This window comes from Atractosteus spatula, chromosome 26 (genome assembly GCF_055471065.1).
Source record: "Atractosteus spatula isolate fAtrSpa1 chromosome 26, fAtrSpa1.hap1, whole genome shotgun sequence".
In the NCBI taxonomy this organism is placed as follows: Eukaryota; Metazoa; Chordata; class Actinopteri; order Semionotiformes; family Lepisosteidae; genus Atractosteus; species Atractosteus spatula.
Window position 1 is genome coordinate 3,386,813 of NC_142731.1, and position 20,905 is coordinate 3,407,717.

General features: G+C 41.2%; 2 protein-coding genes across 2 annotated transcripts; one reads left to right on the top strand and one right to left on the bottom strand.

Moving 5' to 3' along the window:
- Positions 1-3,870: 3,870 nt before the first annotated feature.
- hrob (homologous recombination factor with OB-fold) lies at positions 3,871-12,721 on the bottom strand. Its single transcript, XM_088906483.1, has 10 exons — positions 12,588-12,721; positions 11,858-11,908; positions 10,432-11,583; positions 9,573-9,656; positions 7,984-8,127; positions 7,105-7,213; positions 6,331-6,416; positions 5,113-5,235; positions 4,574-4,793; positions 3,871-4,048 (listed from the first exon to the last, which is right to left on the bottom strand). The coding sequence occupies exons 1-10, from the start codon at positions 12,588-12,590 to the stop codon at positions 3,996-3,998; spliced, it is 2,025 nt and encodes a 674-aa protein (XP_088762609.1). The 5' UTR covers positions 12,591-12,721; the 3' UTR covers positions 3,871-3,995.
- An 802-nt stretch (positions 12,722-13,523) lies between these two features.
- asb16 (ankyrin repeat and SOCS box containing 16) lies at positions 13,524-19,989 on the top strand. The gene is made up of 7 exons (XM_088906473.1): positions 13,524-13,767; positions 14,464-14,817; positions 15,526-15,793; positions 16,413-16,821; positions 18,395-18,478; positions 18,926-19,039; positions 19,796-19,989. The coding sequence occupies exons 2-7, from the start codon at positions 14,502-14,504 to the stop codon at positions 19,979-19,981; spliced, it is 1,377 nt and encodes a 458-aa protein (XP_088762599.1). The 5' UTR covers positions 13,524-13,767; positions 14,464-14,501; the 3' UTR covers positions 19,982-19,989.
- The last annotated feature ends 916 nt before the right edge of the window (positions 19,990-20,905 follow it).

Below are 20,905 nucleotides of genomic sequence, written 5' to 3' on the forward strand. Positions count from 1 at the left end.
CCCAAAATGGCACTTAAGCTACCAGTTTTAGCCAAGGCACAGTGGGGTTCATACATTAAATTACATATCATTTCACTTTCAGCATGAATATATAAAAAAATCTAAGTGCAGTAAAAAAAAGTAAAGGCTCAGGAACTGAGCTGTTCTCTATAGAATTAAGAGTGCAATACATGAGTTTCAATTCAATTCTGATGACATAAAACATAGATTCAGGACTGCATATGTGTTTTTGCAGTGTTTAGTTGCTTTTGTTTCATTATTAAACACAAATGTAGCCAATCTGCTTTTAAAAATGCTACATAAAATAATGTTGATTATTATTGCTAGCAAGAGGTATCCTGTGTACATTGCAAGATTTGCGGGTTATTGCTGCCATCTACTGAACACTGAAGCCACATCAGGCAATCGCATCCTGGTACGGAGGTTAGGCATACCATTAGACATAATCGAAGCAGGATTATGCCAAACTTGTGTGAAGACAAAAAGAAATTCGTGGTCTTAGTGGTAATGAAAGGGATGGAAACTGGAAGGTATGCAAAGCTGTAGGTGTAATGGGTAAGTGGAACAAATTCATTGTACTTTTATGAATGACATCTTTGTGATTCATGATGGTTAAAAAACAGTCATGGCACAAAATAAGGAGCCTACACATGCAAATTGTATGTATGCAATTCAGCATGACACAAACAAACAGCAAGAACCTAATTATCTTGGCCTTGTGCAGGCCAGTTCAGTATTTGAACCAGTGTTTCAAAGAGAACACAATCTAATTTTACAGGTACTTTTTCCTCTTAGTCAACTAAATTCAAATCAACTTGCATAAAGCTGCCAAGTAAACAGTCACCTATAATTTCATAGGATTGTGTCTTCTGATTTCTGTATGAAATTCAGCTTTTAACTTTACTAGCCAGGTAACTAGCCATAACTAATCCAACAAAAACCTCTTGTGTTTTTCCAAAGCATATTCCCGGAAAGTTACATTTCCGTTTGTCACGTTAGGGTGCAGAATTCTCCCATGCATGTCTTGTCAGGTATGTTTGCACTCATTTGCAGAAAGAAAACAATATATTATTGGACCTTTAGCAAGAAAGATATGGAAAAAAAATGAAAGTGGAAATGCTGCAATACACCAATGTAACATCTCTGAGCTCTTTTCTTTTGGTACGGAGAACATGCTTGGTGACAGTGCTGGTACAAGCCGCCAATTCTCCAGAAATATCTTTCACCATTTCATGCTGCTGCTCCAAGTGCAATAGACAAGCCACTTGGGGAATGGCTGCCCTGACAGCAGGAGGCATTTGGTTGAGCTAAAGGTGCCAACAGAAGGTTGGAAGGTTGACTCCCCCAAAGCGACAGTTGTTGAACTGATGTGACTGCTTCCTCAGACAGGCTGATAAAATGACAAGCCTGGCAGAAGCCCAGAGCTGTTGGGGACAAGCTGAACCAATCTGTCCTGCAGCCTCTACTTCAGAAACGGAAACCAAAGGAACTCCACTGAGGACAGACTCTGACTTCCCAGGCCCACGGAGGGAACCGCTTCAGTTCTGCTCCACCTGCCAGGGGGAATGAGAGTTGCGAGAGGGCTGAAATTGGCTCCACACTTCTGCAGCAGTGCGAGAGCCACATCAAAGTCACACACTGACTGAATTTAATTTTCAAGTCACCTGCGACTAAAGGAAAAAAAAAAGTGCCAGGTAACCGTAAAGTGCCTCACATTAACCTTGCACGGCCTGTTCACCCAGTTTTTCCCCGAAGCTGTGGTGACATTCAAAGTATTCCCCTCAAGAATCTGAACAGAGGCTTCACAGAAACAATGGGGAATTTAATCTATATAGGAAACCGTGTACCTGTATTATTATATACAGCATCTTTCATTATCCTTTGTCTTAAGATTTTTCATAACAAAACAGCACATGAATTAAGTGTAGATAGCATCAATTTGACTGAATTTAATTTAATAAATTTTACATCAAATATACCTACTCACACTACTTATTCCAAAAACCTTTACTGTAACACTACTGAAAAAGAAAGTTTTGCATTTGTTAGCCTCTGCTGCAATATTCCTTTGGCAATGCTGCTCAGCCTATGAGGTACCTTTACAAACTGGGATAAGGGGCAATCATTAATTAATCATTTTGACTATAATAATTTCATAAATACAGTAGTCCCACCACTCAGGCCTTCTAACCTACTGTACATTTCCAAAAAAATCTACATCCTTTCTCCCAATGTTGCAATTATTCCTATAAAGTTTTATTGTAAATCTAGTATCAAGATAGAAACATTTTAAATGTATTTAATGTCCTGTTATTTGCATTGCCATTTGCATGCACAGAACTGAAAAGCTCTTGTTCCTGCACTTTAAAAAATGACTTTGCTCCCCGTATATCCCAAACAGTTCACACAGAGAATACCTTGATTAAAAGGATCCAAACTTTGTTAGTTCTATGAAAGCAATTAGGGCAGGTTGGAAATGCATTTCAACTCATTTAAATGCACCATGCTGAGTCTGGCATTCAAGGTTTGGGGCTTCAATTTAGGAGTGTTTCAAAGCTGTATGCTTAAGCTAATAACTTCCATTTGTCAGATGGTAATTGAAGGAATCTCATCACGCAATTGTGAAGCTGAATAAATAGATTTCACCTGCTAAATGACAGGTTTAATTCAATACTGAAGTCATTCATAGTATTATGTTGGCACACAGTCTCAACAACAGGATATATTGAGTGAAATTATATGGTAAAGGCCTTTATTAAGTAAACAAGCTGGCTCAAGCACTGCTTTAGAGAGATGGGGTAATTCCAGTGCAAGTCTAGGTGATCTGAATTATGTACATGAACACTCTAATTTAAGTATACAAACCAACTAGTGAAAGCTGCAATGCAAAAACTGGTGATCTCCAAAATGTACTTCAGTGGAAGGTGGCCAGTGGCCTCCCTACTACTCTTAATGCTGACCTACCGATAGCTATTTCAAACATCGGGTTTCAAAATCAGAATCTTTTAGGTCTAAACCCATTTCTTATTGAACCATAACATTCTTAAATCATTTAAAGAAAATTAAACACTGTTTCCTGCTTAGTTAAGTAAATTTGAAACAGCTACAGTAGTTTCATTCACAAACATATTTCAGACAATATCAAATGACGTTGATATTTGCCGTCACCTATTTCTTTTAACAAAGTACCATTTCAGAACTGTGTATCATCGCTAGGTCCTATTTCAATCCCTTTCAGCTTGTTTTGGGAAAGGCGTTCACCATGGATATAACCTGACGATTTTTGGCCCTCACTATGTATAAAAAGTTTATTTTTCATTTACGAGAGGCAAATTTAGTAACAGAGTTTCTTCCATTACAAAAAGTGACCTGTGATTTTCAGCCTAAATCTAGGAAATTCTGGACCTGATGGATTCCTTTGTCGAATCTGAACTGAAAGGAATGCGGGAAGAGTCATTCTGTAATGAATTTGCAGTATTCTGTGCTGTCTGCAGTTTCCTTCCAGCTGTGGTTCATTTACTGTGTTGTCCTTATCTCTCAGCCTGCTGCCACTATGAGAAACCTGCCAGTTTATTTGTTCCTGTTTTGATCTGTTCCCGTACCCAGGTTTATCTCTATTATTTCAGTGTATTGTGTTACATGTGAAGATCACTGTTGTTTGCTATGTGTATTAACAGTTTTCAACCAAGAGTTTGAAAAAAAGATTCAAAACAAGTTCACTTTTAACACAAATCCCCCAAAAAGTTTGTGTATTTAGTGTACTTCGATTCTTAAACATTTTTTTAGTTTCTCTCATTAGATTCAGAAATGAATAATGAATAAATATTAAAAAGGTGCAGCTTTTTTTTTTGCTATTTGTCTCACTGAAAACAAAAAAAAAGTAGAAAAACATAAAGCAAAGACATATTTTTTGAGCACAAAGGTTACAGCCCATGTATCTCTTTAGAGTCTCCCCCTACAAAACAGGATCATTACAGAGTGCTGTGTGATTCATTTCAGAAACAGTAAGCCTCCTCCGGTATCTCTCCCAGCAGGTCATCAAGGTTATCTGCAAGGGGAATAGAACAAAATTTTCAAGACAGTAATCAACACTTATACAGTATAACACTCTTCTACAGCTAACAAGGACTCCAAAGGTCCAGCAGAAGCAGCAATCATATTCATGCATAAGATTTAGGGCTAGAAGAAACTATCCTGTAGATCAGGCAGAAGGGAAACTTAAGCATGTGAAATTTTAGGGCCTATATCAAGAATATGGAGCTGACATTCCTGCTTATTTCTAAAAGCAGGGATATAAACATGACCACAGTATATGCAGAAATTCAGTTTAAAATGCAATCTCCTTACACTGAAGAATGCCGACACAACGTCATTAACGTTGCATTTTTGTTAAAACAGTCTGTATGATGGTACCTCTATCCAGTGTGGTACTGGAGATTTATTTTCTACTGCCATCGTTTGATGGATTTCCAAGAACTGTAACCAATAGTGACTGAATACAGGTTGCTTTTATAATACAGGTACGCGCTCAGAAATATCACCCAGAAGAACAAGTGAATAGAAAAATGTGTACCTGCATCCCACGAATCATCATCCACCACCACAGCTCCTGGTGTCTGTGGTGCTGTTTGTCCTGGATTACTGTTCGCACTGTTTAACTGGGTACTGGGTGTTTTGGACGCCATGTTGGCACTACTTTTATCCTCCTCCTCCTCCTCATACATGAGGTTCATATTGATGGCACTATCTTGTTCCTTTCTGAAGCTCATCTCAGGCACTAAGTGCATTTGTTTCTGAAAGAGGGATATTGAGAGTTAATTAATTGGGAAATGATTTAATTTTACAGTATCCCAGAGACAACAGCTTATTCTGTTTTATGCTTTGACATCAATTTACCATTCTGTTTTGGTTAGTGCTTTGGGGATAACTTTCAAAATATGCACTGAGAGCCGAAACTAATCAAAATTGTGTTGTCTGAACTAGCACCTCGCGATATAAAAACACAAGAAGAATGGGCTATACAGTACAAAAAGTGTAATTTTGGGGATGATGACACAATGCCTTGACTAATTCGGAAGTAATGAACGGATATTCAAAGTCAGCAATGCTTACTAGTTCATTCTGGGACAGCTCGCTGGAGGTCCAATTACTCCCATCAGGGGAGTAAATTCTCAGCACGTTGTTTGGAGTCACATTCAAGTAATGATTTCGATGAGAGGGAGAAAACACTCCAACCTGTGCAGAAATCAGATCAATATCACAGAACAAGGTTTTTAAACAGGGTCTCCGTTATTGTTTTTTATTTAAATTAAATTCGATTTTCATCACCCACGATATTCTGGATCCCAGATTCCCTGCCACCATGCTTAACAGCAACTCTTTCAGACTGGTCTACACACCCACCTCTCAAAATCCCCACAGGCATCTTTTGCAAGAACTTAAATCAGTAAACTGGAACAGACATGGTCCTTTTATGTCTTGGTGTCCCAATGTCTGAGCTTGCATCTCTTAACATATTCATTTCAAGACTTAACTCAGACTTGATGTTAAGTGTCTGGACTGAAATGTTTTCCTTGCGTACCAAAGTCAAGGATCATTCATGTGTGATTCAGACAAATAAGATTTTTTTTATTCAGACCCATAAGCAGCCATAGTGTATACAAATCTGTCAGAAAGCAGGACTGGAGCTATTTGTGTAAAACAATGACTATCAGAATATGGATCCTGCTCCCCTATAATCTTTCATGTCTTCAGCTTATTTATGCAACACCTCAAACTCAGTGTATGGATTAATTATGTGGCCTTGTGTCATAACGCAAGATCTAGTCATCTTGAGAAATCCTCATGCCCTTTTCTATTTTATGACCTAGTTTTAAGTCATACTAAGTGTTCAATACACTAGTGATTCAACAATGTGTGCTGTGCTATCAGAACCTCTATACTTAAGACATAAGAATGTAATAAAGTAAATGATGTTTTGCTCTAGGTTCTGGGATGTGTACAAACTACTCCATAGGAAAAAAAATTGCAAAAGACATTCAACATCCAAACTCTACATTATGTAAGACCTTTAATGAGAAAACGAAAATCACATCTCTTTTTAAGACTAGCTCTAGGGTTGGTTAACAAAGTGCTGTCTTCTAAAGGCAAAGGAAGCCTTTCACGCACACTGGCTGTATTATTATACCCTCAAGGTGGCTGCACACGATATTCTGCAGATCTGCTGCGTGCCATTCCTGGAATTATCTTTTTCACAGTCCATGCCATTTCATTCCCTCTGCCAAGGGTACAGAGCTAATGCAGGTATATGCGAGGCACAGTTTGGCAAACCTGCTTAAGAAGCAGCACAGCCCCTGTCTTCAGCTCAGATTGTCTTGTCTCCAACAGCTGCCTGTGAACAGTCCCATGCATTTCCCCTGCAAAGAGATCGCTTCCGAAATAAGGAAATAACAAAACCTCTCTTCTTTGCAAACCTCTGACATAGAGCGATTTTGTTAGGGGAGAATTGTGCACGATTGTTCCAGAAGCTTGACATGCCTAATGTTTTGGAGGAGTTTAATTTCATTTTCCTAAATAATATGAGTGAAAGGGAACACTTCTTACAGTTATTTCCATTTCTCATCTTTGTCCTGGACTTTACTACACTGGTTCCCAACAGAGTGCTCCTGGAGAAATGCCCTCTTCTGGATTCTGCTCCAGCTAAGTTCCCTATTCAAAAACTGGTTTTAATTTTCTGTCTAAGGTATATGGGTAAATTTGCTTTCACCTCTTGTGAAAATATGATTTGTAATTGGTAACTCTTTGTCAGTCTCATTCAAGTTTACTGCCTGAAATGTAACCAACTGGATCATTGCAGAAAAAGGTGCTTGTTGTAGATGTCTGCTGCAATGTCACTCCAGCTATGGGTGTGGCTGATACAGTGTCACCCCCACCCCCGAAGTTGGGGATTTTTGAAACTTGGGATTGACCAAAGAAAGAAGTTAAATAAAAGTCTAAACAAGCAAGCGAATCAATGGAGTCAGTTCAGCTGGAAAAAAAATTAATATAGTTACTAGTTGGACACTATAAATCCAATTTCAGTCTAAGTAGAGTGTTCCGCCATACCTGTAGGGTCTCTGAACACGGCTTTGGCATCACTGTTGGTGCGAGTTATAGATTTCACCACCACTGCCATGTTGGGGACCTTGTTTTTCGAAAGTTGCTTTAAAGCCGCCTGGAAAGACGAGACGCAGAGATACTGTCACGTGGAAGCAGCTGCTTGGTGACAGATGCAAGAAGAAGGAATCTTAAAGTAAACCTATTAAGAGCAAAAGTGTCCGGAACGTTTAGCACTGTGGCTGCCCAATCCCAATCTTGGAAGTCCTGTGAGTCTGTATCTCCTGCCAGCACCTGTGCTAAACTGGTCCATTTACTAAGAGCCACATTCAAACGAAAAGCTGCAGAAAACAGCTGTCCCTCCAGCACTAAACCCCCAGATGCAAAAGAAAAATCCTTAGATTCTGGGGGATGTTTATGAAGAAGGAAAAGTGATGAAGCATTCATCTACTGTCTATGCCGTTAAGACATTTACTTCTAAATACATATTAAGTTTAAATAGAATCAAAGAAAAATTATAGCATTTACAAAACTGGAAGTATACTATGCATGCAACAGTTAAAATATTATAATCTGAATAAATATTAAATATCTGAATTAATAAACCATATAAACAATATAAAATGATTTTGTAAATATTTTTATGGAGAATCCATTACAATGCATGGCAAATGTATTCCTAGACTAATTAGTATTGCAGTAAACAAACTGATAGGAATAGCTAATTACATGGTATAGTTCCGAATATTTTTAGACAACATAGTTACAAATGTTAGCGATGTCAGTTACATGCTGAGTGCTCAGTGCCTATTAAAATAAATATTCAGGCTTCATTTCTAGTTCGCACCAGTAGCTAGAGAGTGGCAAGCTATGAAAGACTGAATGGACCTTGCGCAGCACCATGATGATACTGTAGGTCTTCAGAAAGCAGGAGGGATTCTTCTCATCCAGCCCTGTCTCAGCCTTCATCGCTGCCCACGGCCCTCTGTAAAACTCATCCTCCTGCGGAGAGGACTGCTGGGAACTGGGGAGCTGCCGTGTAATGAAGAACAGACAACGTCTTCCATTTTGAGAACTATACTCTGTACATCCTGCAATCTTCCTCATTTATTTTCAGAAAAAAAACCCGTACTACACCTTCAGCATTCATCCTTTAAATACTGCTTGCACCCTATATGACACGCTGGTATTCAGACCTCTAGGCAGTAAACAAATATCTCACCTTAACTAGTAAAACCCCTCAACGGAAGCCAAATAGGACTGCTAAGCCACCAAATGGCAAAAGCTCACTGGCAAAGACAATTCAAACTTTTTTGTATTTTTAATTGAGGCAGTATTGCTTTTGCATAATGAGAGAATCAAACCAGACCAATCCAGAGGTGAAACAGACAGAAGGCTGCATGATACGCACAGAATATATGACTCGACCTCGCACACAGTCTGACCATTTGCCCGCAGCCTCACTTTAATCATGATAGTGCATGCAGCGACGGAATGATTCCTGTTTTACCCCCATTATACCCCAGGGAAACAGGAAACCTTCAGAGGCCTCCATCCAGGTTTACTGCACTTTAAAGAGCAGAGTGTTAGATTTGTTTTGGTTGGATTTTACTTAAAGCAATCCTTGAAAGTGTGGTGAAAACATGACCCTTGTGTTTTCTGTACCTGGAAATATGAATTTATGAATACTGGAAATAACAATTTAGTAGCAAAAAAAGATTTTTAAAAGTCATGTCTGACATCAAGCTGGGGATTGTGGACAACATGGTCACCCAAAAACAGATCAGTATTTGGTCTAACTGCTATGATTCACATAGTTTCAATAATCCTCAGAGCTCAACACATCGAGCCACTTCTCGGACGGAAAATGCTGACTATCAATGCCTTGCAAGACGGGCTTACCACATACAAATAGTGGACAAACAAAGGGAAACACCTGGGTAAATGAGGGACAACAAGCTGATTGAATGCAAGGACTTTTGCATGGATGTGACCCATGTGTTAATTAATGAAATAATATCCCAGCATGCTTTGGGTATATAAATGACCCTGTTGGCACAGGGAAGTAGTATAGGACAGTGCATTCCGTATCCTGGCTTTTATCTCTCAACCCCTTCCACTGTACAGTCTGGATTCCCAACCACCTGATTTCCACCTGCTTGGCCAGGTGAAGGACACCTTCTAAGGTCAGAACGTCAGTGTCTGAGTTCCAGGTGGAGGTGCAGAAGCGCTTCAGGAGCATTTAGAAAGAGGGAGCCTTTACAACAGAGGGTAGAAGATGCTCAAGGGACCTCTGAAAATCAGGTCCTTCCCACTTATGATCTGGATTTGACGGATCATTCATTTATGGACTTGTGTATATTTACTTGGGACAGAGAAAGGCCTGGTTTTCCAAAACGCCACATAAAGGGTCAGGTGACAAAGACAAAGTCAAAAGAGACCTTAAATCAGTTTTGTTTAGGGAAGCTCAGCGATACCTGGGCTTGCAGTTTGGCCAGGGCTCCATGAGTTGGGACCTGGCGGTGGGAAATTAGGATTTCATCCAAGTTTCTTCCACTGGGCTACAAATAAAAAAACACCAAGGAAGGGAATTAGTCACAGTGAAATTCCAAATCACTGCCGGAAGCCTTCAAGCAGAAGATTTGAAAGCAACATGTAATGTTAGCATCACTTTTTTACAGTACACCAAAGCATACAATTTCCAAAAAGTCTTGACAAACTATTTGACAGAACCGTGCATGCAAAACATACTTATTTCATGTTGGGGTGTACATAAATAAGTGCATGAAGTATTTTTAGTGAACAATGCTTTAAAAATTAATTGTGTGACTTTTGAGAGAAAAAAAAACGTTTCTGTTTATGTAACCATATTTAATCATTGCTAAGAACATGCCTGTTTAAAAAAAATCCACTAACCACAACTTAATCTTTGCTGAAAGGAAACAAACTCAATATCTTAATACTAATATGATTACTCTGAAGGCCCATGACTTCATTACCCTGAGATCAATTCAGTCCTTGGTTTCTGTTTGGAGTTTGCATATTCTTGCATTCATATAGTTTTTCATAGCTCCAGTTATCTATCAGACATACTGGTTAGGATATATTAGTTTTTTCTAAATCGTCTTCATGTTCATAGCCCTGTCATCAATACATATACATCAGTTACTGATTACAGACAGAAGAATTATATTAGTCAAAGGATCTTTGATTAAGTGGGCTGATATTTCACATGTAAAGTATACTGGGTATCACATTTGATCTAGGTTTATTCACTTATGATGCAAGTTATTTACTGCTATCAAAAACAGAAATACATCTAGATATCTTCTCTACCTGTTGGGGCAAGAGGCCTGCTGGGCCCGGGAATCTTCTGATCTTAGCCTGGGGGTGGTCCAAACGGGGCACCTGTGGTATCTTGCTGGCAGCTGACACCAGCTGCACAAGGTGGTTAGTAAAGACTGGAGCTTGAAGGGATTTGGGAGAGACAGCAGAAAAACTGGACTCTCTGGAGGCTGGTCTAGAGCCCTCCATACTGGGCACAGGAGAACCAGCTTTTAAAGAGGGGTGAGCTGGTAGATATTGCATTCTGTTGTTGGGTAAGCTATGGACTTTTTGGCTCTGCAATGGAGTCATTGGTCTAGTATTCCTGGCAGTCTCTTGGCAAGCTTGAGGAGTCCGCACCAGAACAGAGTCGCCATTCATGCTGCCTGATTTATTCAAACATATTGGCGTTTGTATTCCAGTCGAGAAATCGTGACGTTTTGCTGAAGGAGAAAGATTGAAACTGGGAAACTTCTGCCCCGAGAAGGAAGAACAGTGTTGAACGCCGTGTGCAGATTGCCGTGCCGAGCCCCACGAAGTGTTGGGTGCAATGTGTTCCACACGTGTGTCCTGCAAGCCATGATTCACTTGCGGATGACCACCACCACAATTTGAGGCTCGTAGCTTCTTGGCTGGAGAAACAAATTCCACCCTGGGTTGCTTTACAGTAGGCTGAAGTGGACCTGTGTTGTCCGTTTTAGGGAGACTGGATACAGGCTCCTCTATATCTGCAAATGCTGTATCCCAGTCTATATCGTCAAAGTCATCAACCACCGGAGCCAACAGCCTTTCACCACTGGCAGTCTTTTCACTCAGCGTTGGCACAGGTGCCAAGCACTGTCGCTGTGTGTTGGCAACATTTCCACTTAAGATTTTAGGAGGATGCCCACAGGAGTTTGCCGAAACGGGAGGTGATCTAAAGTCAAACTCGGGACTCGCTGGGCCATCAGGATTCCCAGGAATTTGACTCTTGCCATGCTGCTGCAGCAGAATGGAGGGAGACAAAGGAGGTGGAATCGCACGGCGGGGCTGAAGGTTACTGCTGGTTTTGGCTGTCTGGAGGTTTGCTGTCGAAGGAGCTCTCAGAACTGAGACAACGGGAGACTCATTAACAGGAGACTGCGCGGGCACGGTACTGGGAGAATAAGACAGAGAGAGACTATCCTAGAAGAAAAAGGTGGAAAAAAAAGGTAAGATTGGACATTGGGTGTCAAACAGTAGTTTTAACTATTTGACACATTCTGCACAGCAGTTTTGTAAGCACTCTAAATAGGAAACACTTCACCAAACAGCATTTAAATTTATTTTTAAATATATTTGGTTATTAAATAACTAAACAAAACCTCGTAGATGCCCAGAGTAAGTGTAATATACAAAGAATTCTACACAGGCAATTTCTATCAGATATAAAAAGCAGAAAAATCAAGAATTCACACACCTCATCATCAAACTCTTCTCCCACGTTAAATAATTCACTCCACTTGGAAGCCTGCAAAACAACCCAAAACAAGAGATGTTTCTTTTGCTCACTTTCCTTTAAACGTATTATAGAATTTCGCCCTGAATTAGAAGAGAAGAAAAAAAAATCAGCACTTATATACACAGCCTAGCTGAGAACTGGAATTCCTGAAATTATGACGTAATGAGACAAGAGTATTATTCGTACAGGAATTAAAATTAAAATGCTAAAAGATCATTAAATTAATCTCTCTCAGGGAACCCCGTTATACGATTAAGAAACCACTTTCACATTAAGAGAAAAAATTCAACTTAATTCCGTGTTGAGAGATTTAAAAGCCATAAACTGCTTAATTAGGAGCCGTTTCCCCGTTTTCTGTCAAGATACATTAGCTACCGTATTTTGACAGGTTTAACACTCTAGAAAAACTGTCTTTAAAGTTGTCTACGCTGTATGAAAATGCGATGTATTATATTTGCAGAACTACAGCACTTAAGAATAAAAAATTGAGAACGAGAAGTTTGCCAGCACTAAAACAAGGAACTGAACTTTAAGATGGTTTCTATGGTAAAAAAAAGTTATATTTCATTCGACTTCTAAAAAGTAATGAATTATTCGAACCGATTTCCCCAAAAAAGGGAACATTAAGAGTGTCAAAACTGTTTGTCAAAATCAAGACGCTCTCTCTGCATATGCAACCTCGTCTTACCATAACGATTATACTGTACACCGCTACTGTTACGAGGAATGAACGTGACAAACTGCAAACGAAACACCAAAAATAAATCTCGAATCACAGAAACATCCATCCCAGGCGGCTACCATTGCCGCGATAATTCAAGGACTTCTACACGTAGATCACAGTTGATGACGTTTGGCGCTCTGACGAAAAACACAAGAATGCAGTATCTTGGGATTTGGAGTGCAAACTGCGGCAGTGCAGTGTCTGCCGGTTTGCAACACGAATTCATGACTTCATGGCTCGCAGTCGTCAGATAAGAGAGATCGTGGAGATAGACTGGAATGACGTTCATTGTTTTGTCAGAGTGCAAATATATATTTATGCATTAAAAAAACAATCACTGGGAATCAACAAAGGAAATTGATGATTACAGATTTGTATTTTTTTCACACTCTACATTGCATCTACTAATTCCAGTGTAAGGGTGACTGGGTATTAGGCTGAGGTGTTAGCTATTCCAAGGAGTTGGCTGGTTCCCTGAGCGAATTTGAGCACTTTCACACTTTCTTATTGTGTGACTTGACACAAACAAGAGCTATGCACTGGTGGCATTTAAGAAATCCAGCAGCCATATTACCCTGCAACCCACTGAAGCTAAGCAGGTGTGAACCTGGTCAGAACCTGGATGCGCATTGGTGGTGGTGGAGGGGATTCCCATTACCTGTAAAGTGCTTTGAGTGGAGTGTCCAGAAAAGCACGATACAAGTGTTAGAAATTATTATTAAATCATTGTTGAGCAAATTCTGATCACCCACAAGTACAACAATATGGAGTTTGCTTAAACTACTCGTGCCATCTGTTAAAGTAGCTCCTATGCTTCAGAGTGCAGAGTGCAACATGCCCTTCTATTAATAACCAGGGTTAACACCACTCCTGCCACAAAACAGCCACTGTCTCATGACGCCAGGTTTTTAAAAAGGCATCTGTATCTGTCATTCTCCATGATATAGCATGCCAGCAGTTAGGAGGCTGGTATCAAAATATTTCTTGATGAAAACCTGTGCTATCTTCTGAAAAAAAAAAAGAATTCTCCAGGCCGTTTGGAGCCCGAATAATTCATAAACAGCATAACAGCATTGATTTACAGCCATATCAGATTCTGAGGAAGGTGAAGAGAGTACAGCGCTGTCTTCATGTTGGATTATGTGTAAGTAGCTTTGGCAAACTCCACATCTAGCAACTCAGAATAAATACGTCTACTAAAAGAATTGTTAGGTTTTGGGGAAAAGCTTTCCAAAAAGTAATGACTTTTCATTTATTTTTATTAATGTACATATACTGTAGTTACATTATTTTAGCTCTATTTGTGTCCCTCTGGGCCTGGTTTCTACGGTAAATTTTAAATAGCTTATTTTGCTGGTTAGAAACTTAAGTATATAAAAATGGTTAGAAGGAACAAGGAAATTGTGATATTGTCTTGTTCAGTTGGTTGCTAGTAGCTCATTGATCCAAAATTGTTTAACCATTTCCTGAAGGATCCCAAGGGATCATCTTAAACCACATACAGTATCTCCCACTTTGTTTACTAGCCCTGCAACCCTATTGTGTAAAGATATGCTTCAGATTTCAGTTCTGAAAGCAATTCCTCTCAGTTTCCTGTTATTATTACTGTTATTAGTAATAATAACAAGAATGTCTTGCATTTTTATTATAACCTTTATCTCAAAGATTCTGAAACACTTTATATACTGTACAGGACAGGAACCACTGGATTGCAACACCCACCTGAATGATGTGTGGCATTCATTACAATTATCTTGCTCAGAGTTGGATATCTCAGAAATGGGGGGTTTTGTTTTTTGGGGGGGAGGCTTTGATAATGTGCTGATCTGCAATTCCCCAGGATAAACTCGGCCTGAAACACCCCGCCACCCTGCTGCCATGTCCAGAGAAACGTTTGTCTTCACCTCAGCCACGCTGCGGTCGCTGAGGCTGCAGCAGGAGCTCTTGGACTGGGAGAGAGAGCACCGGGCCCTGGCCAGACAGGCTAGGACCATGAGGAGGCCACTTCCAGCGGTCAGAAAGGCTGTGGGCCCCAGACGGCCCCCAGAGCCCCAGTACTGCCGCGACCCCGTCATCTACAGCACCCTACTGTCCGGGGACGTTGAAAAAGTAAAGACTATTTTCCAAGACGAGGCCATGGCCAATGTCATCATGGAAATGGTCCAAGATGAAATGGTCTGGTCCTCTGAGCTGGGTAAGCTTCTGCTGGCATTTGGAAGTTTAGTCAATAAAGTCCAAAAATGCTTTCACTAATTGCAGTTGTTTCAGTTGCTGCTCCATTTTGGTGTATATTTGTCTTGCTAACTGAAGTTTTCTGCCAAGAGAAAGAAGGAAATCCACAAGACTTTTTTAAGGTGACTCTAAAGGCAATGCAACAGGAAAATATATCAGTGTCACTAGTATTTCTACATATAGCTGATGGCCTTGTGTATAATACAGAAGTCTGAAACTCATTTTAGATATATTTCAGATTTATTGATTGGGGAAACTGGAAAATTCCATGATTAGAGGGGAAGACTGGTACAGCTATGATTATAAGGGATGTGTACACATACTTCTACGGTATACATTTATATCCGTGTCATACTGGCTTTGCTTACTCAATTATAAATGTAAAAGTGCATTTAAAATCACGAACAGGGGATACCACTTTACTCAAAGGGTTGTGAGACATGCAGCTGAAGCTGATTCCCTGTTTTTTTCAAAAAGCAATGGGATGAAAACTCCCCATTGCAATCTTTCTTGTGCTCTTATGTCCTAACTACAGTGGCAAATATACTGTATATTTCATCACACAGACTCTTTACATATTTATTTGATATAAAATCCCCTTACAGAATGAATTGGGCAAACAGTGTACCATTGGGATTTAAGAGTACGTGTTTTCTCCTTTCTCCATCAGGACTTTGGGCGTTGGCCCCGAAAACCAAGCAAACCTCAGCCCTTCGTGTTGTCGCAGGCAGGGGATTCGCTGCTTGTGTCAAGGCCCTGCTAGCTCAGGGTGCCGAAGTCAATGCTACCACTGGGGGCAGCACTGCATTGCACGATGCCTGTGCTGGTGGTCACACTGATTGCGTCCAGCTTCTGCTCAACTATGGTGCAAACCCTAACAGCTTCTCCACAGAGGGCAGTGCTCCCTTGCATCTTTGCAGCACTCCCAACACCTACGAGTGAGTGTCTTGGGCCGGAACAAGTGCTTTAGGATGAATTCCCCATATATTTTCATCCCACAAGTGAGGCCAAAGCCTATACCCACGGGAGGAAGACGGAATATAATAATAATTAATAAATCCTTACACTTATATAGCACTTTAGTGGACACTCCACTCAAAGTGCTGTACCACCAATGTACCCCCCACCTGGATGATGTGTTGGCAGCCATAGTGCACCAGTCCGCTCCCTACACACCAGCTATCGGTGGGGAGGAGAACAGAGTGATGGAGCCAGTTCATAGATGGGGATTATTAGAAGGCCATGATATATACTGTATATTTGTATATATATGTGTTAAAACACCGATTCACCAAACAAATGCTCTTGAAGATGCAATCATAAAATACAAATCTGTCCAGGCTGATGTTAGTGAAGCAACAAGTGTTACATGATACGATTCGCTAGTTTAAGTTAAGATCAAATTGGGAATCAATATGTTCATAAACCGTGTTTCATGGCTCAAGGATGTCGTGAATGAAAAATCGGGCCTGTCTCTCCGATATTCTGATGGCGCCCCGGCTTTTCTAAAGCTGGGGAAAGGGCTATTGACTGATTTCCATCCTTGCTCTCTCTCAGGTGTGCCAGGCTCCTTGTGGAGTACGGGGCCACTGTGAACATTCGAGCCAGAGACAGCCAGGTCACTCCTCTTCATGTGTCAGCTAGGAATGGACTGGAGGAGCACCTGGCACTCTACCTCTGCCACGGAGCGGACGTCTTCGCCCGTAACCGCGAGGGAGAGACGGCGCTCAACGCGGCTTGCGCGGGCGCCGAGCGGCCCTCTGAGAGCGGACGCTACTACCGTGTGGTCCAGCGGCTGCTGAGCTGTGGGGGCGACCCCAGGGTGGCAGGCAGGAAGCAGCACACCCCACTTCACAATGCTTGCGCCAACTGCAGCTACCGGATCACAGATCTGCTGCTGGAGCACGGAGCTGCTGTCAACCTCACCAACTGCGCTGGGTACACACCTATGGACTGCTTGTTACAAGTGGGTAAAGAACAGGGCTTTTTTGAGAAACAAAACAAAATATATCGAGAATGGCCAGGAACAACATGAAGATATTTCAAACAGATAGCCAGCAGCTATATCACCCTGCAACTTACAACTGGCAGCCCACTGGAGCTCAGCAGGTGTGAGCCTGGATGGGAAAGCTAAGGTTGTTGCTGGAAGAGGTGTTAGTGGGGCCAGCAGGGGGCGCTCACCCTGCGGTCTGTGTGGGTCCTAATGCCCCAATATAGTGATGGGGACACTATACTGTAAAAAAGGTGCTGTCCTTCAGATGACACGTAGAACTGATGTCCTGACTCTCTGTGGTCATTAAAAATCCTTGGAAGTTACTCGAAAAAAGTAGAGGTGTTACCCCGTTGTCCTTGCCAAATTTCCCTCTGGCTTTTTTCAATCATGACCTCCTAATAATCCCCGTCTCTGACTTGGCTTCCTTCCCACTGAGAGATGTGTGGTAAGCGTACTGGCGCATAAGAAATTATTGTTATTGGATAGTAGTTTTCAACTCTTTAAAGAAGAATTCCACTCTTCATTATCAAAATTGTTTACGCTGGTATCACATAGAATGGAACATTAAAGCATTGAATAATCTTTTTCTCAGTTTAGAACTGCAGTTTTTTTTCTTACAAACCCACCCAATTTGGAACTGCCATCTGTAAATCCCATCTGCTCACTACAGCAACCTCTGAACCTGTATAGGGTCAACAAGAACCCGTGCACAAACTCTATTCAAATGCCCACTATTTTGGCCACACATCATTGGACATGCTGCGCGTGCCACTGTGTCTTACAGAGTAAGCACTGGTTAGAGAAACTGCACATGTCTCACTGTTGTCGCTGCAGGTTTTGAAGTTTGGCTGCTCTAGCCTGGCACTTGATATGTTACACCACTGATTGGAGAATTCACGTCACACTTGGCTAATGTGATGTGACAACGAAAAACGATTTAGTAAATAAATATATATTTGTATATTATTCCAATTTGAAAGTTAACAGGGAATCTTGTTTGTGTGGTGGTTACCGCTGCTGCCTTGCAGCTCCAGGGTCTGTGTTTGAGTCTGGATTCAGGTGTCCGTGAGGAGTTTGCATGTCGTCGCTCTTCTCACAGGGTGTTCTAGTTTGCCCCCCCCCCCTGCAAGACTTGCTGCCTGGGTTGATTTGGCTTTTTTAAATTGCCCATTCCCTCGTGGTCCAGTGAAGATCTGGTGTCACCAGACAGGGGAGAGACAACATGTGCTTTGGGGTGAGGCCCTTGCTGGTTCTAATAAGAGTAGCTTTCTGCTAAGGAAAGAACCTTCTAATGTATATACAGTGTAACCATGTTAGATGTGAATTATTAGAAATATAAAAAGCTTTCTATTTTGCAAAATGAAATAACTGTCTCTGAACCCCAACGTATGTTCTCTGGGTAGCTTTTCCACTCATCTAGGTATGGACCTTTGTTCCTAAAATGAATTTTGCCTGTTGTATGGCACTGATCAATCAATAATGCTGTCTACACATTTCTCAGCAGTGGTCGTCCCTCATGGTTTATTCATGCTGTGCTTCATTGCAGGTAGTAGAAGACTATTTGGAAAACCAACCAGAGGGCATTGTCCGCTCACTGCTCAATCACGGGGCACAGCCAGTCCACCCAAAGGTCAGGTAGAGACGCCAACGCTGGGCATGAGATCTGCAAACTTTTTTCCTGGATTAAAACCACATAACTGCATTATTCCCAAATAGCAAGAAAAACTAGAAACGTATTTTTCTTTTGTTCATTATTGACTCAAGCCACCCATTTAGCTGTTTCTCAAAGGATCCCGTGAAACAGTTTCCTTCACTGACTGTGCATCTTATTTCATTCCTGAAAACGCTTGTACTTAGCACCTCTTCCTTTCTTCTAGTCTTTCTTCTCTAAAATCACCAGTGGAATATGCATTAATATTTTTAGCTTCTGGATTTCTTTTATATTATGTTGCTGTTGTCTGTGAAAACAACACAGTATTTCTGAAAATGGTGATTTTTTTCAGCATTTTAAAAAAACTCTCCTAACACAATATCTGTCTTATGCAAGTACGATAAAGTATTGCTTTTGTCACTTTAGATGCTGAAATTGTGTGCTATGTCGCCGTTGACCATGGAAGTGATCTTGAACTCATATGACAGTGTCCCACTGTGTAATTCTTGGATTGAGAGTGTTCCACCACAAGTCTGGCAGGTTCGTATTGTTTTTTTCAAAATTAAAGAATTTGAAAATGTTTAGAAAATTAAAAAACTTTTGTTTTCATTGTCATTGGCAAGCTGCCCAGAGATCTTGCCCTGTGCCCTGTAAAAATACAGTATTTATAGTAAACAAAACAAACATTAATCATTACATTCCAACTAAACAGCATAAATTGCCACAAACCTTAGAAACACAACTTCAGTCCTAGTTTCTATCACAGGTGCTCAATATTAGACTCTCAACTCATAAAAGTGAACAGGTGATTAAAATAGAGAGGCAGTAAATTCCTCTCAATTACCTGCTGAGATGGCTATATCACTACACTAACACTACATTTCAAGAAGCCTCACTGGATTTTTTAGATGTATATCTTATTCCATCCATCCATTTCTAACCTCTTTTCCAAATTCAGGATCACAGGGGAGCCAGAGTCTATCCCAGCTCAGCAGTGGGTGCAAGGTGGGGTACATCCTGGACAGGAAGCCAGTAGGCATAAACATAGGCACACACACTCACACCAGCGCAAATTTTCCCAGGAGCCAATTGACCTACCATTACGGACTGTGGGAGGAAACTAGAGCACCCAGAGGCAACTTATGCAAACACTCAAACTCCACGCAGATAGCACCCCAGGTCTGGAATTGAACCCAGAGCCCCAGCACTGCGAGACAGCAGAGACAGCATTGCTAAACCACTGCATAGCCCTTATTGTCTAATCATTGATCGGCATGCTCTCTCTCCTCCTCTCAGGAACACCAAACGTTTTATGACTCAGTTGTCCAGATGACGAACCAGCCCCGTCGACTGCAACACCTGGCACGCTGTGCCTTGCGCCACCACCTGGGAGATCGCTGCCACTCTGTCATTACCCAACTGCCCCTGCCGGAGGCCCTCAAGTGCTACCTCTTGCTCAGCACAGAAGGATGCCTGACTTAATGGCCGGCACACCACTAGAGAATTTATGACATTTTCCTCCTTGAAATTTTAAGAATCAGTTGATTAGATCTAAGTCTGTCTTCATGTCTCCAGTTACTTTTGCAACAAGATCACATTCTGGATTGCAGGTTTTTATAATTATCAAAACATATGTGTCATTCCATGCTGGAACTGCAAGTGATGCTTAGACAGCATTTAGAGCCAAAAGAGGGCTTTCATATAGTTGATCAGAAGGGATAACTTTTGGCAGGCCCATATTTAATAATGTATTCTACTGAATGCCAGAATCTCCTCATGCGAAAATTGACAAGGGATCTGTGACAAGGGAATGTGGACAGGACATCAGTTTATGATTAGTGGTGTGGTTTCGAGTACAGGCATGTGCACACAAGCCAGCTTTCACTGTGCTAGCTGGTCCACACTGTTAGGTTATGCTGTGGAGGAGGGACTGGCTGCTAAACAAGCTGGTCAGGTATGGTTCCAGGCCTAGACATCTTTCCCCACACCACCCCCCCATAACTACACTGGTGTGAAAACTGGGTAGCCTAGGGTTGACCATCTGTGTTGCAGCACAGAGTCACACAGTGCCTCAGAGCAGCATGACAAACAGGCCCTGTGGTTTAACTCTGAGAGAGCATAAAGCTGATTAACACCTTGCCAGGCAGTTCAGGCACGCTCTTGACACAGAAGAAGACGTTTGTACAATCTGTTCACCAGGGTGTTTTAAATTTCAGTAGATGTAGTAAAATACTGCAAATCACCAAGCAGGTTCCACATGTACAGTAAAAGCACAATTTTTACTCTGCTGTGAAACAGAGCATTGTCCCTAAGGGCCTTATCTAGAGTGCACAAATTGCAGCACAATTATTGTTGACAGTTGTTATAGGCTGTATAGTCTGTTTTATATCAGCTTGCTTAAATTAT

Coding starts and splice junctions, on each gene's coding strand:
- hrob (XM_088906483.1), bottom strand. Junction 9,657..10,431: donor CAGGCCTCTTGCCCCAACAG/GTAGAGAAGATA, acceptor TTTTATTTGTAG/CCCAGTGGAAGAAACTTGGA. Junction 8,128..9,572: donor TGGCCAAACTGCAAGCCCAG/GTATCGCTGAGC, acceptor ATTACACGGCAG/CTCCCCAGTTCCCAGCAGTC.
- asb16 (XM_088906473.1), top strand. CDS start 14,502: ATGTCCAGAGAAACGTTTGTCTTCACCTCAGCCACGCTGCGGTCGCTG. Junction 18,479..18,925: donor CACAGCCAGTCCACCCAAAG/GTCAGGTAGAGA, acceptor TTGTCACTTTAG/ATGCTGAAATTGTGTGCTAT. Junction 19,040..19,795: donor TTCCACCACAAGTCTGGCAG/GTTCGTATTGTT, acceptor TCCTCCTCTCAG/GAACACCAAACGTTTTATGA.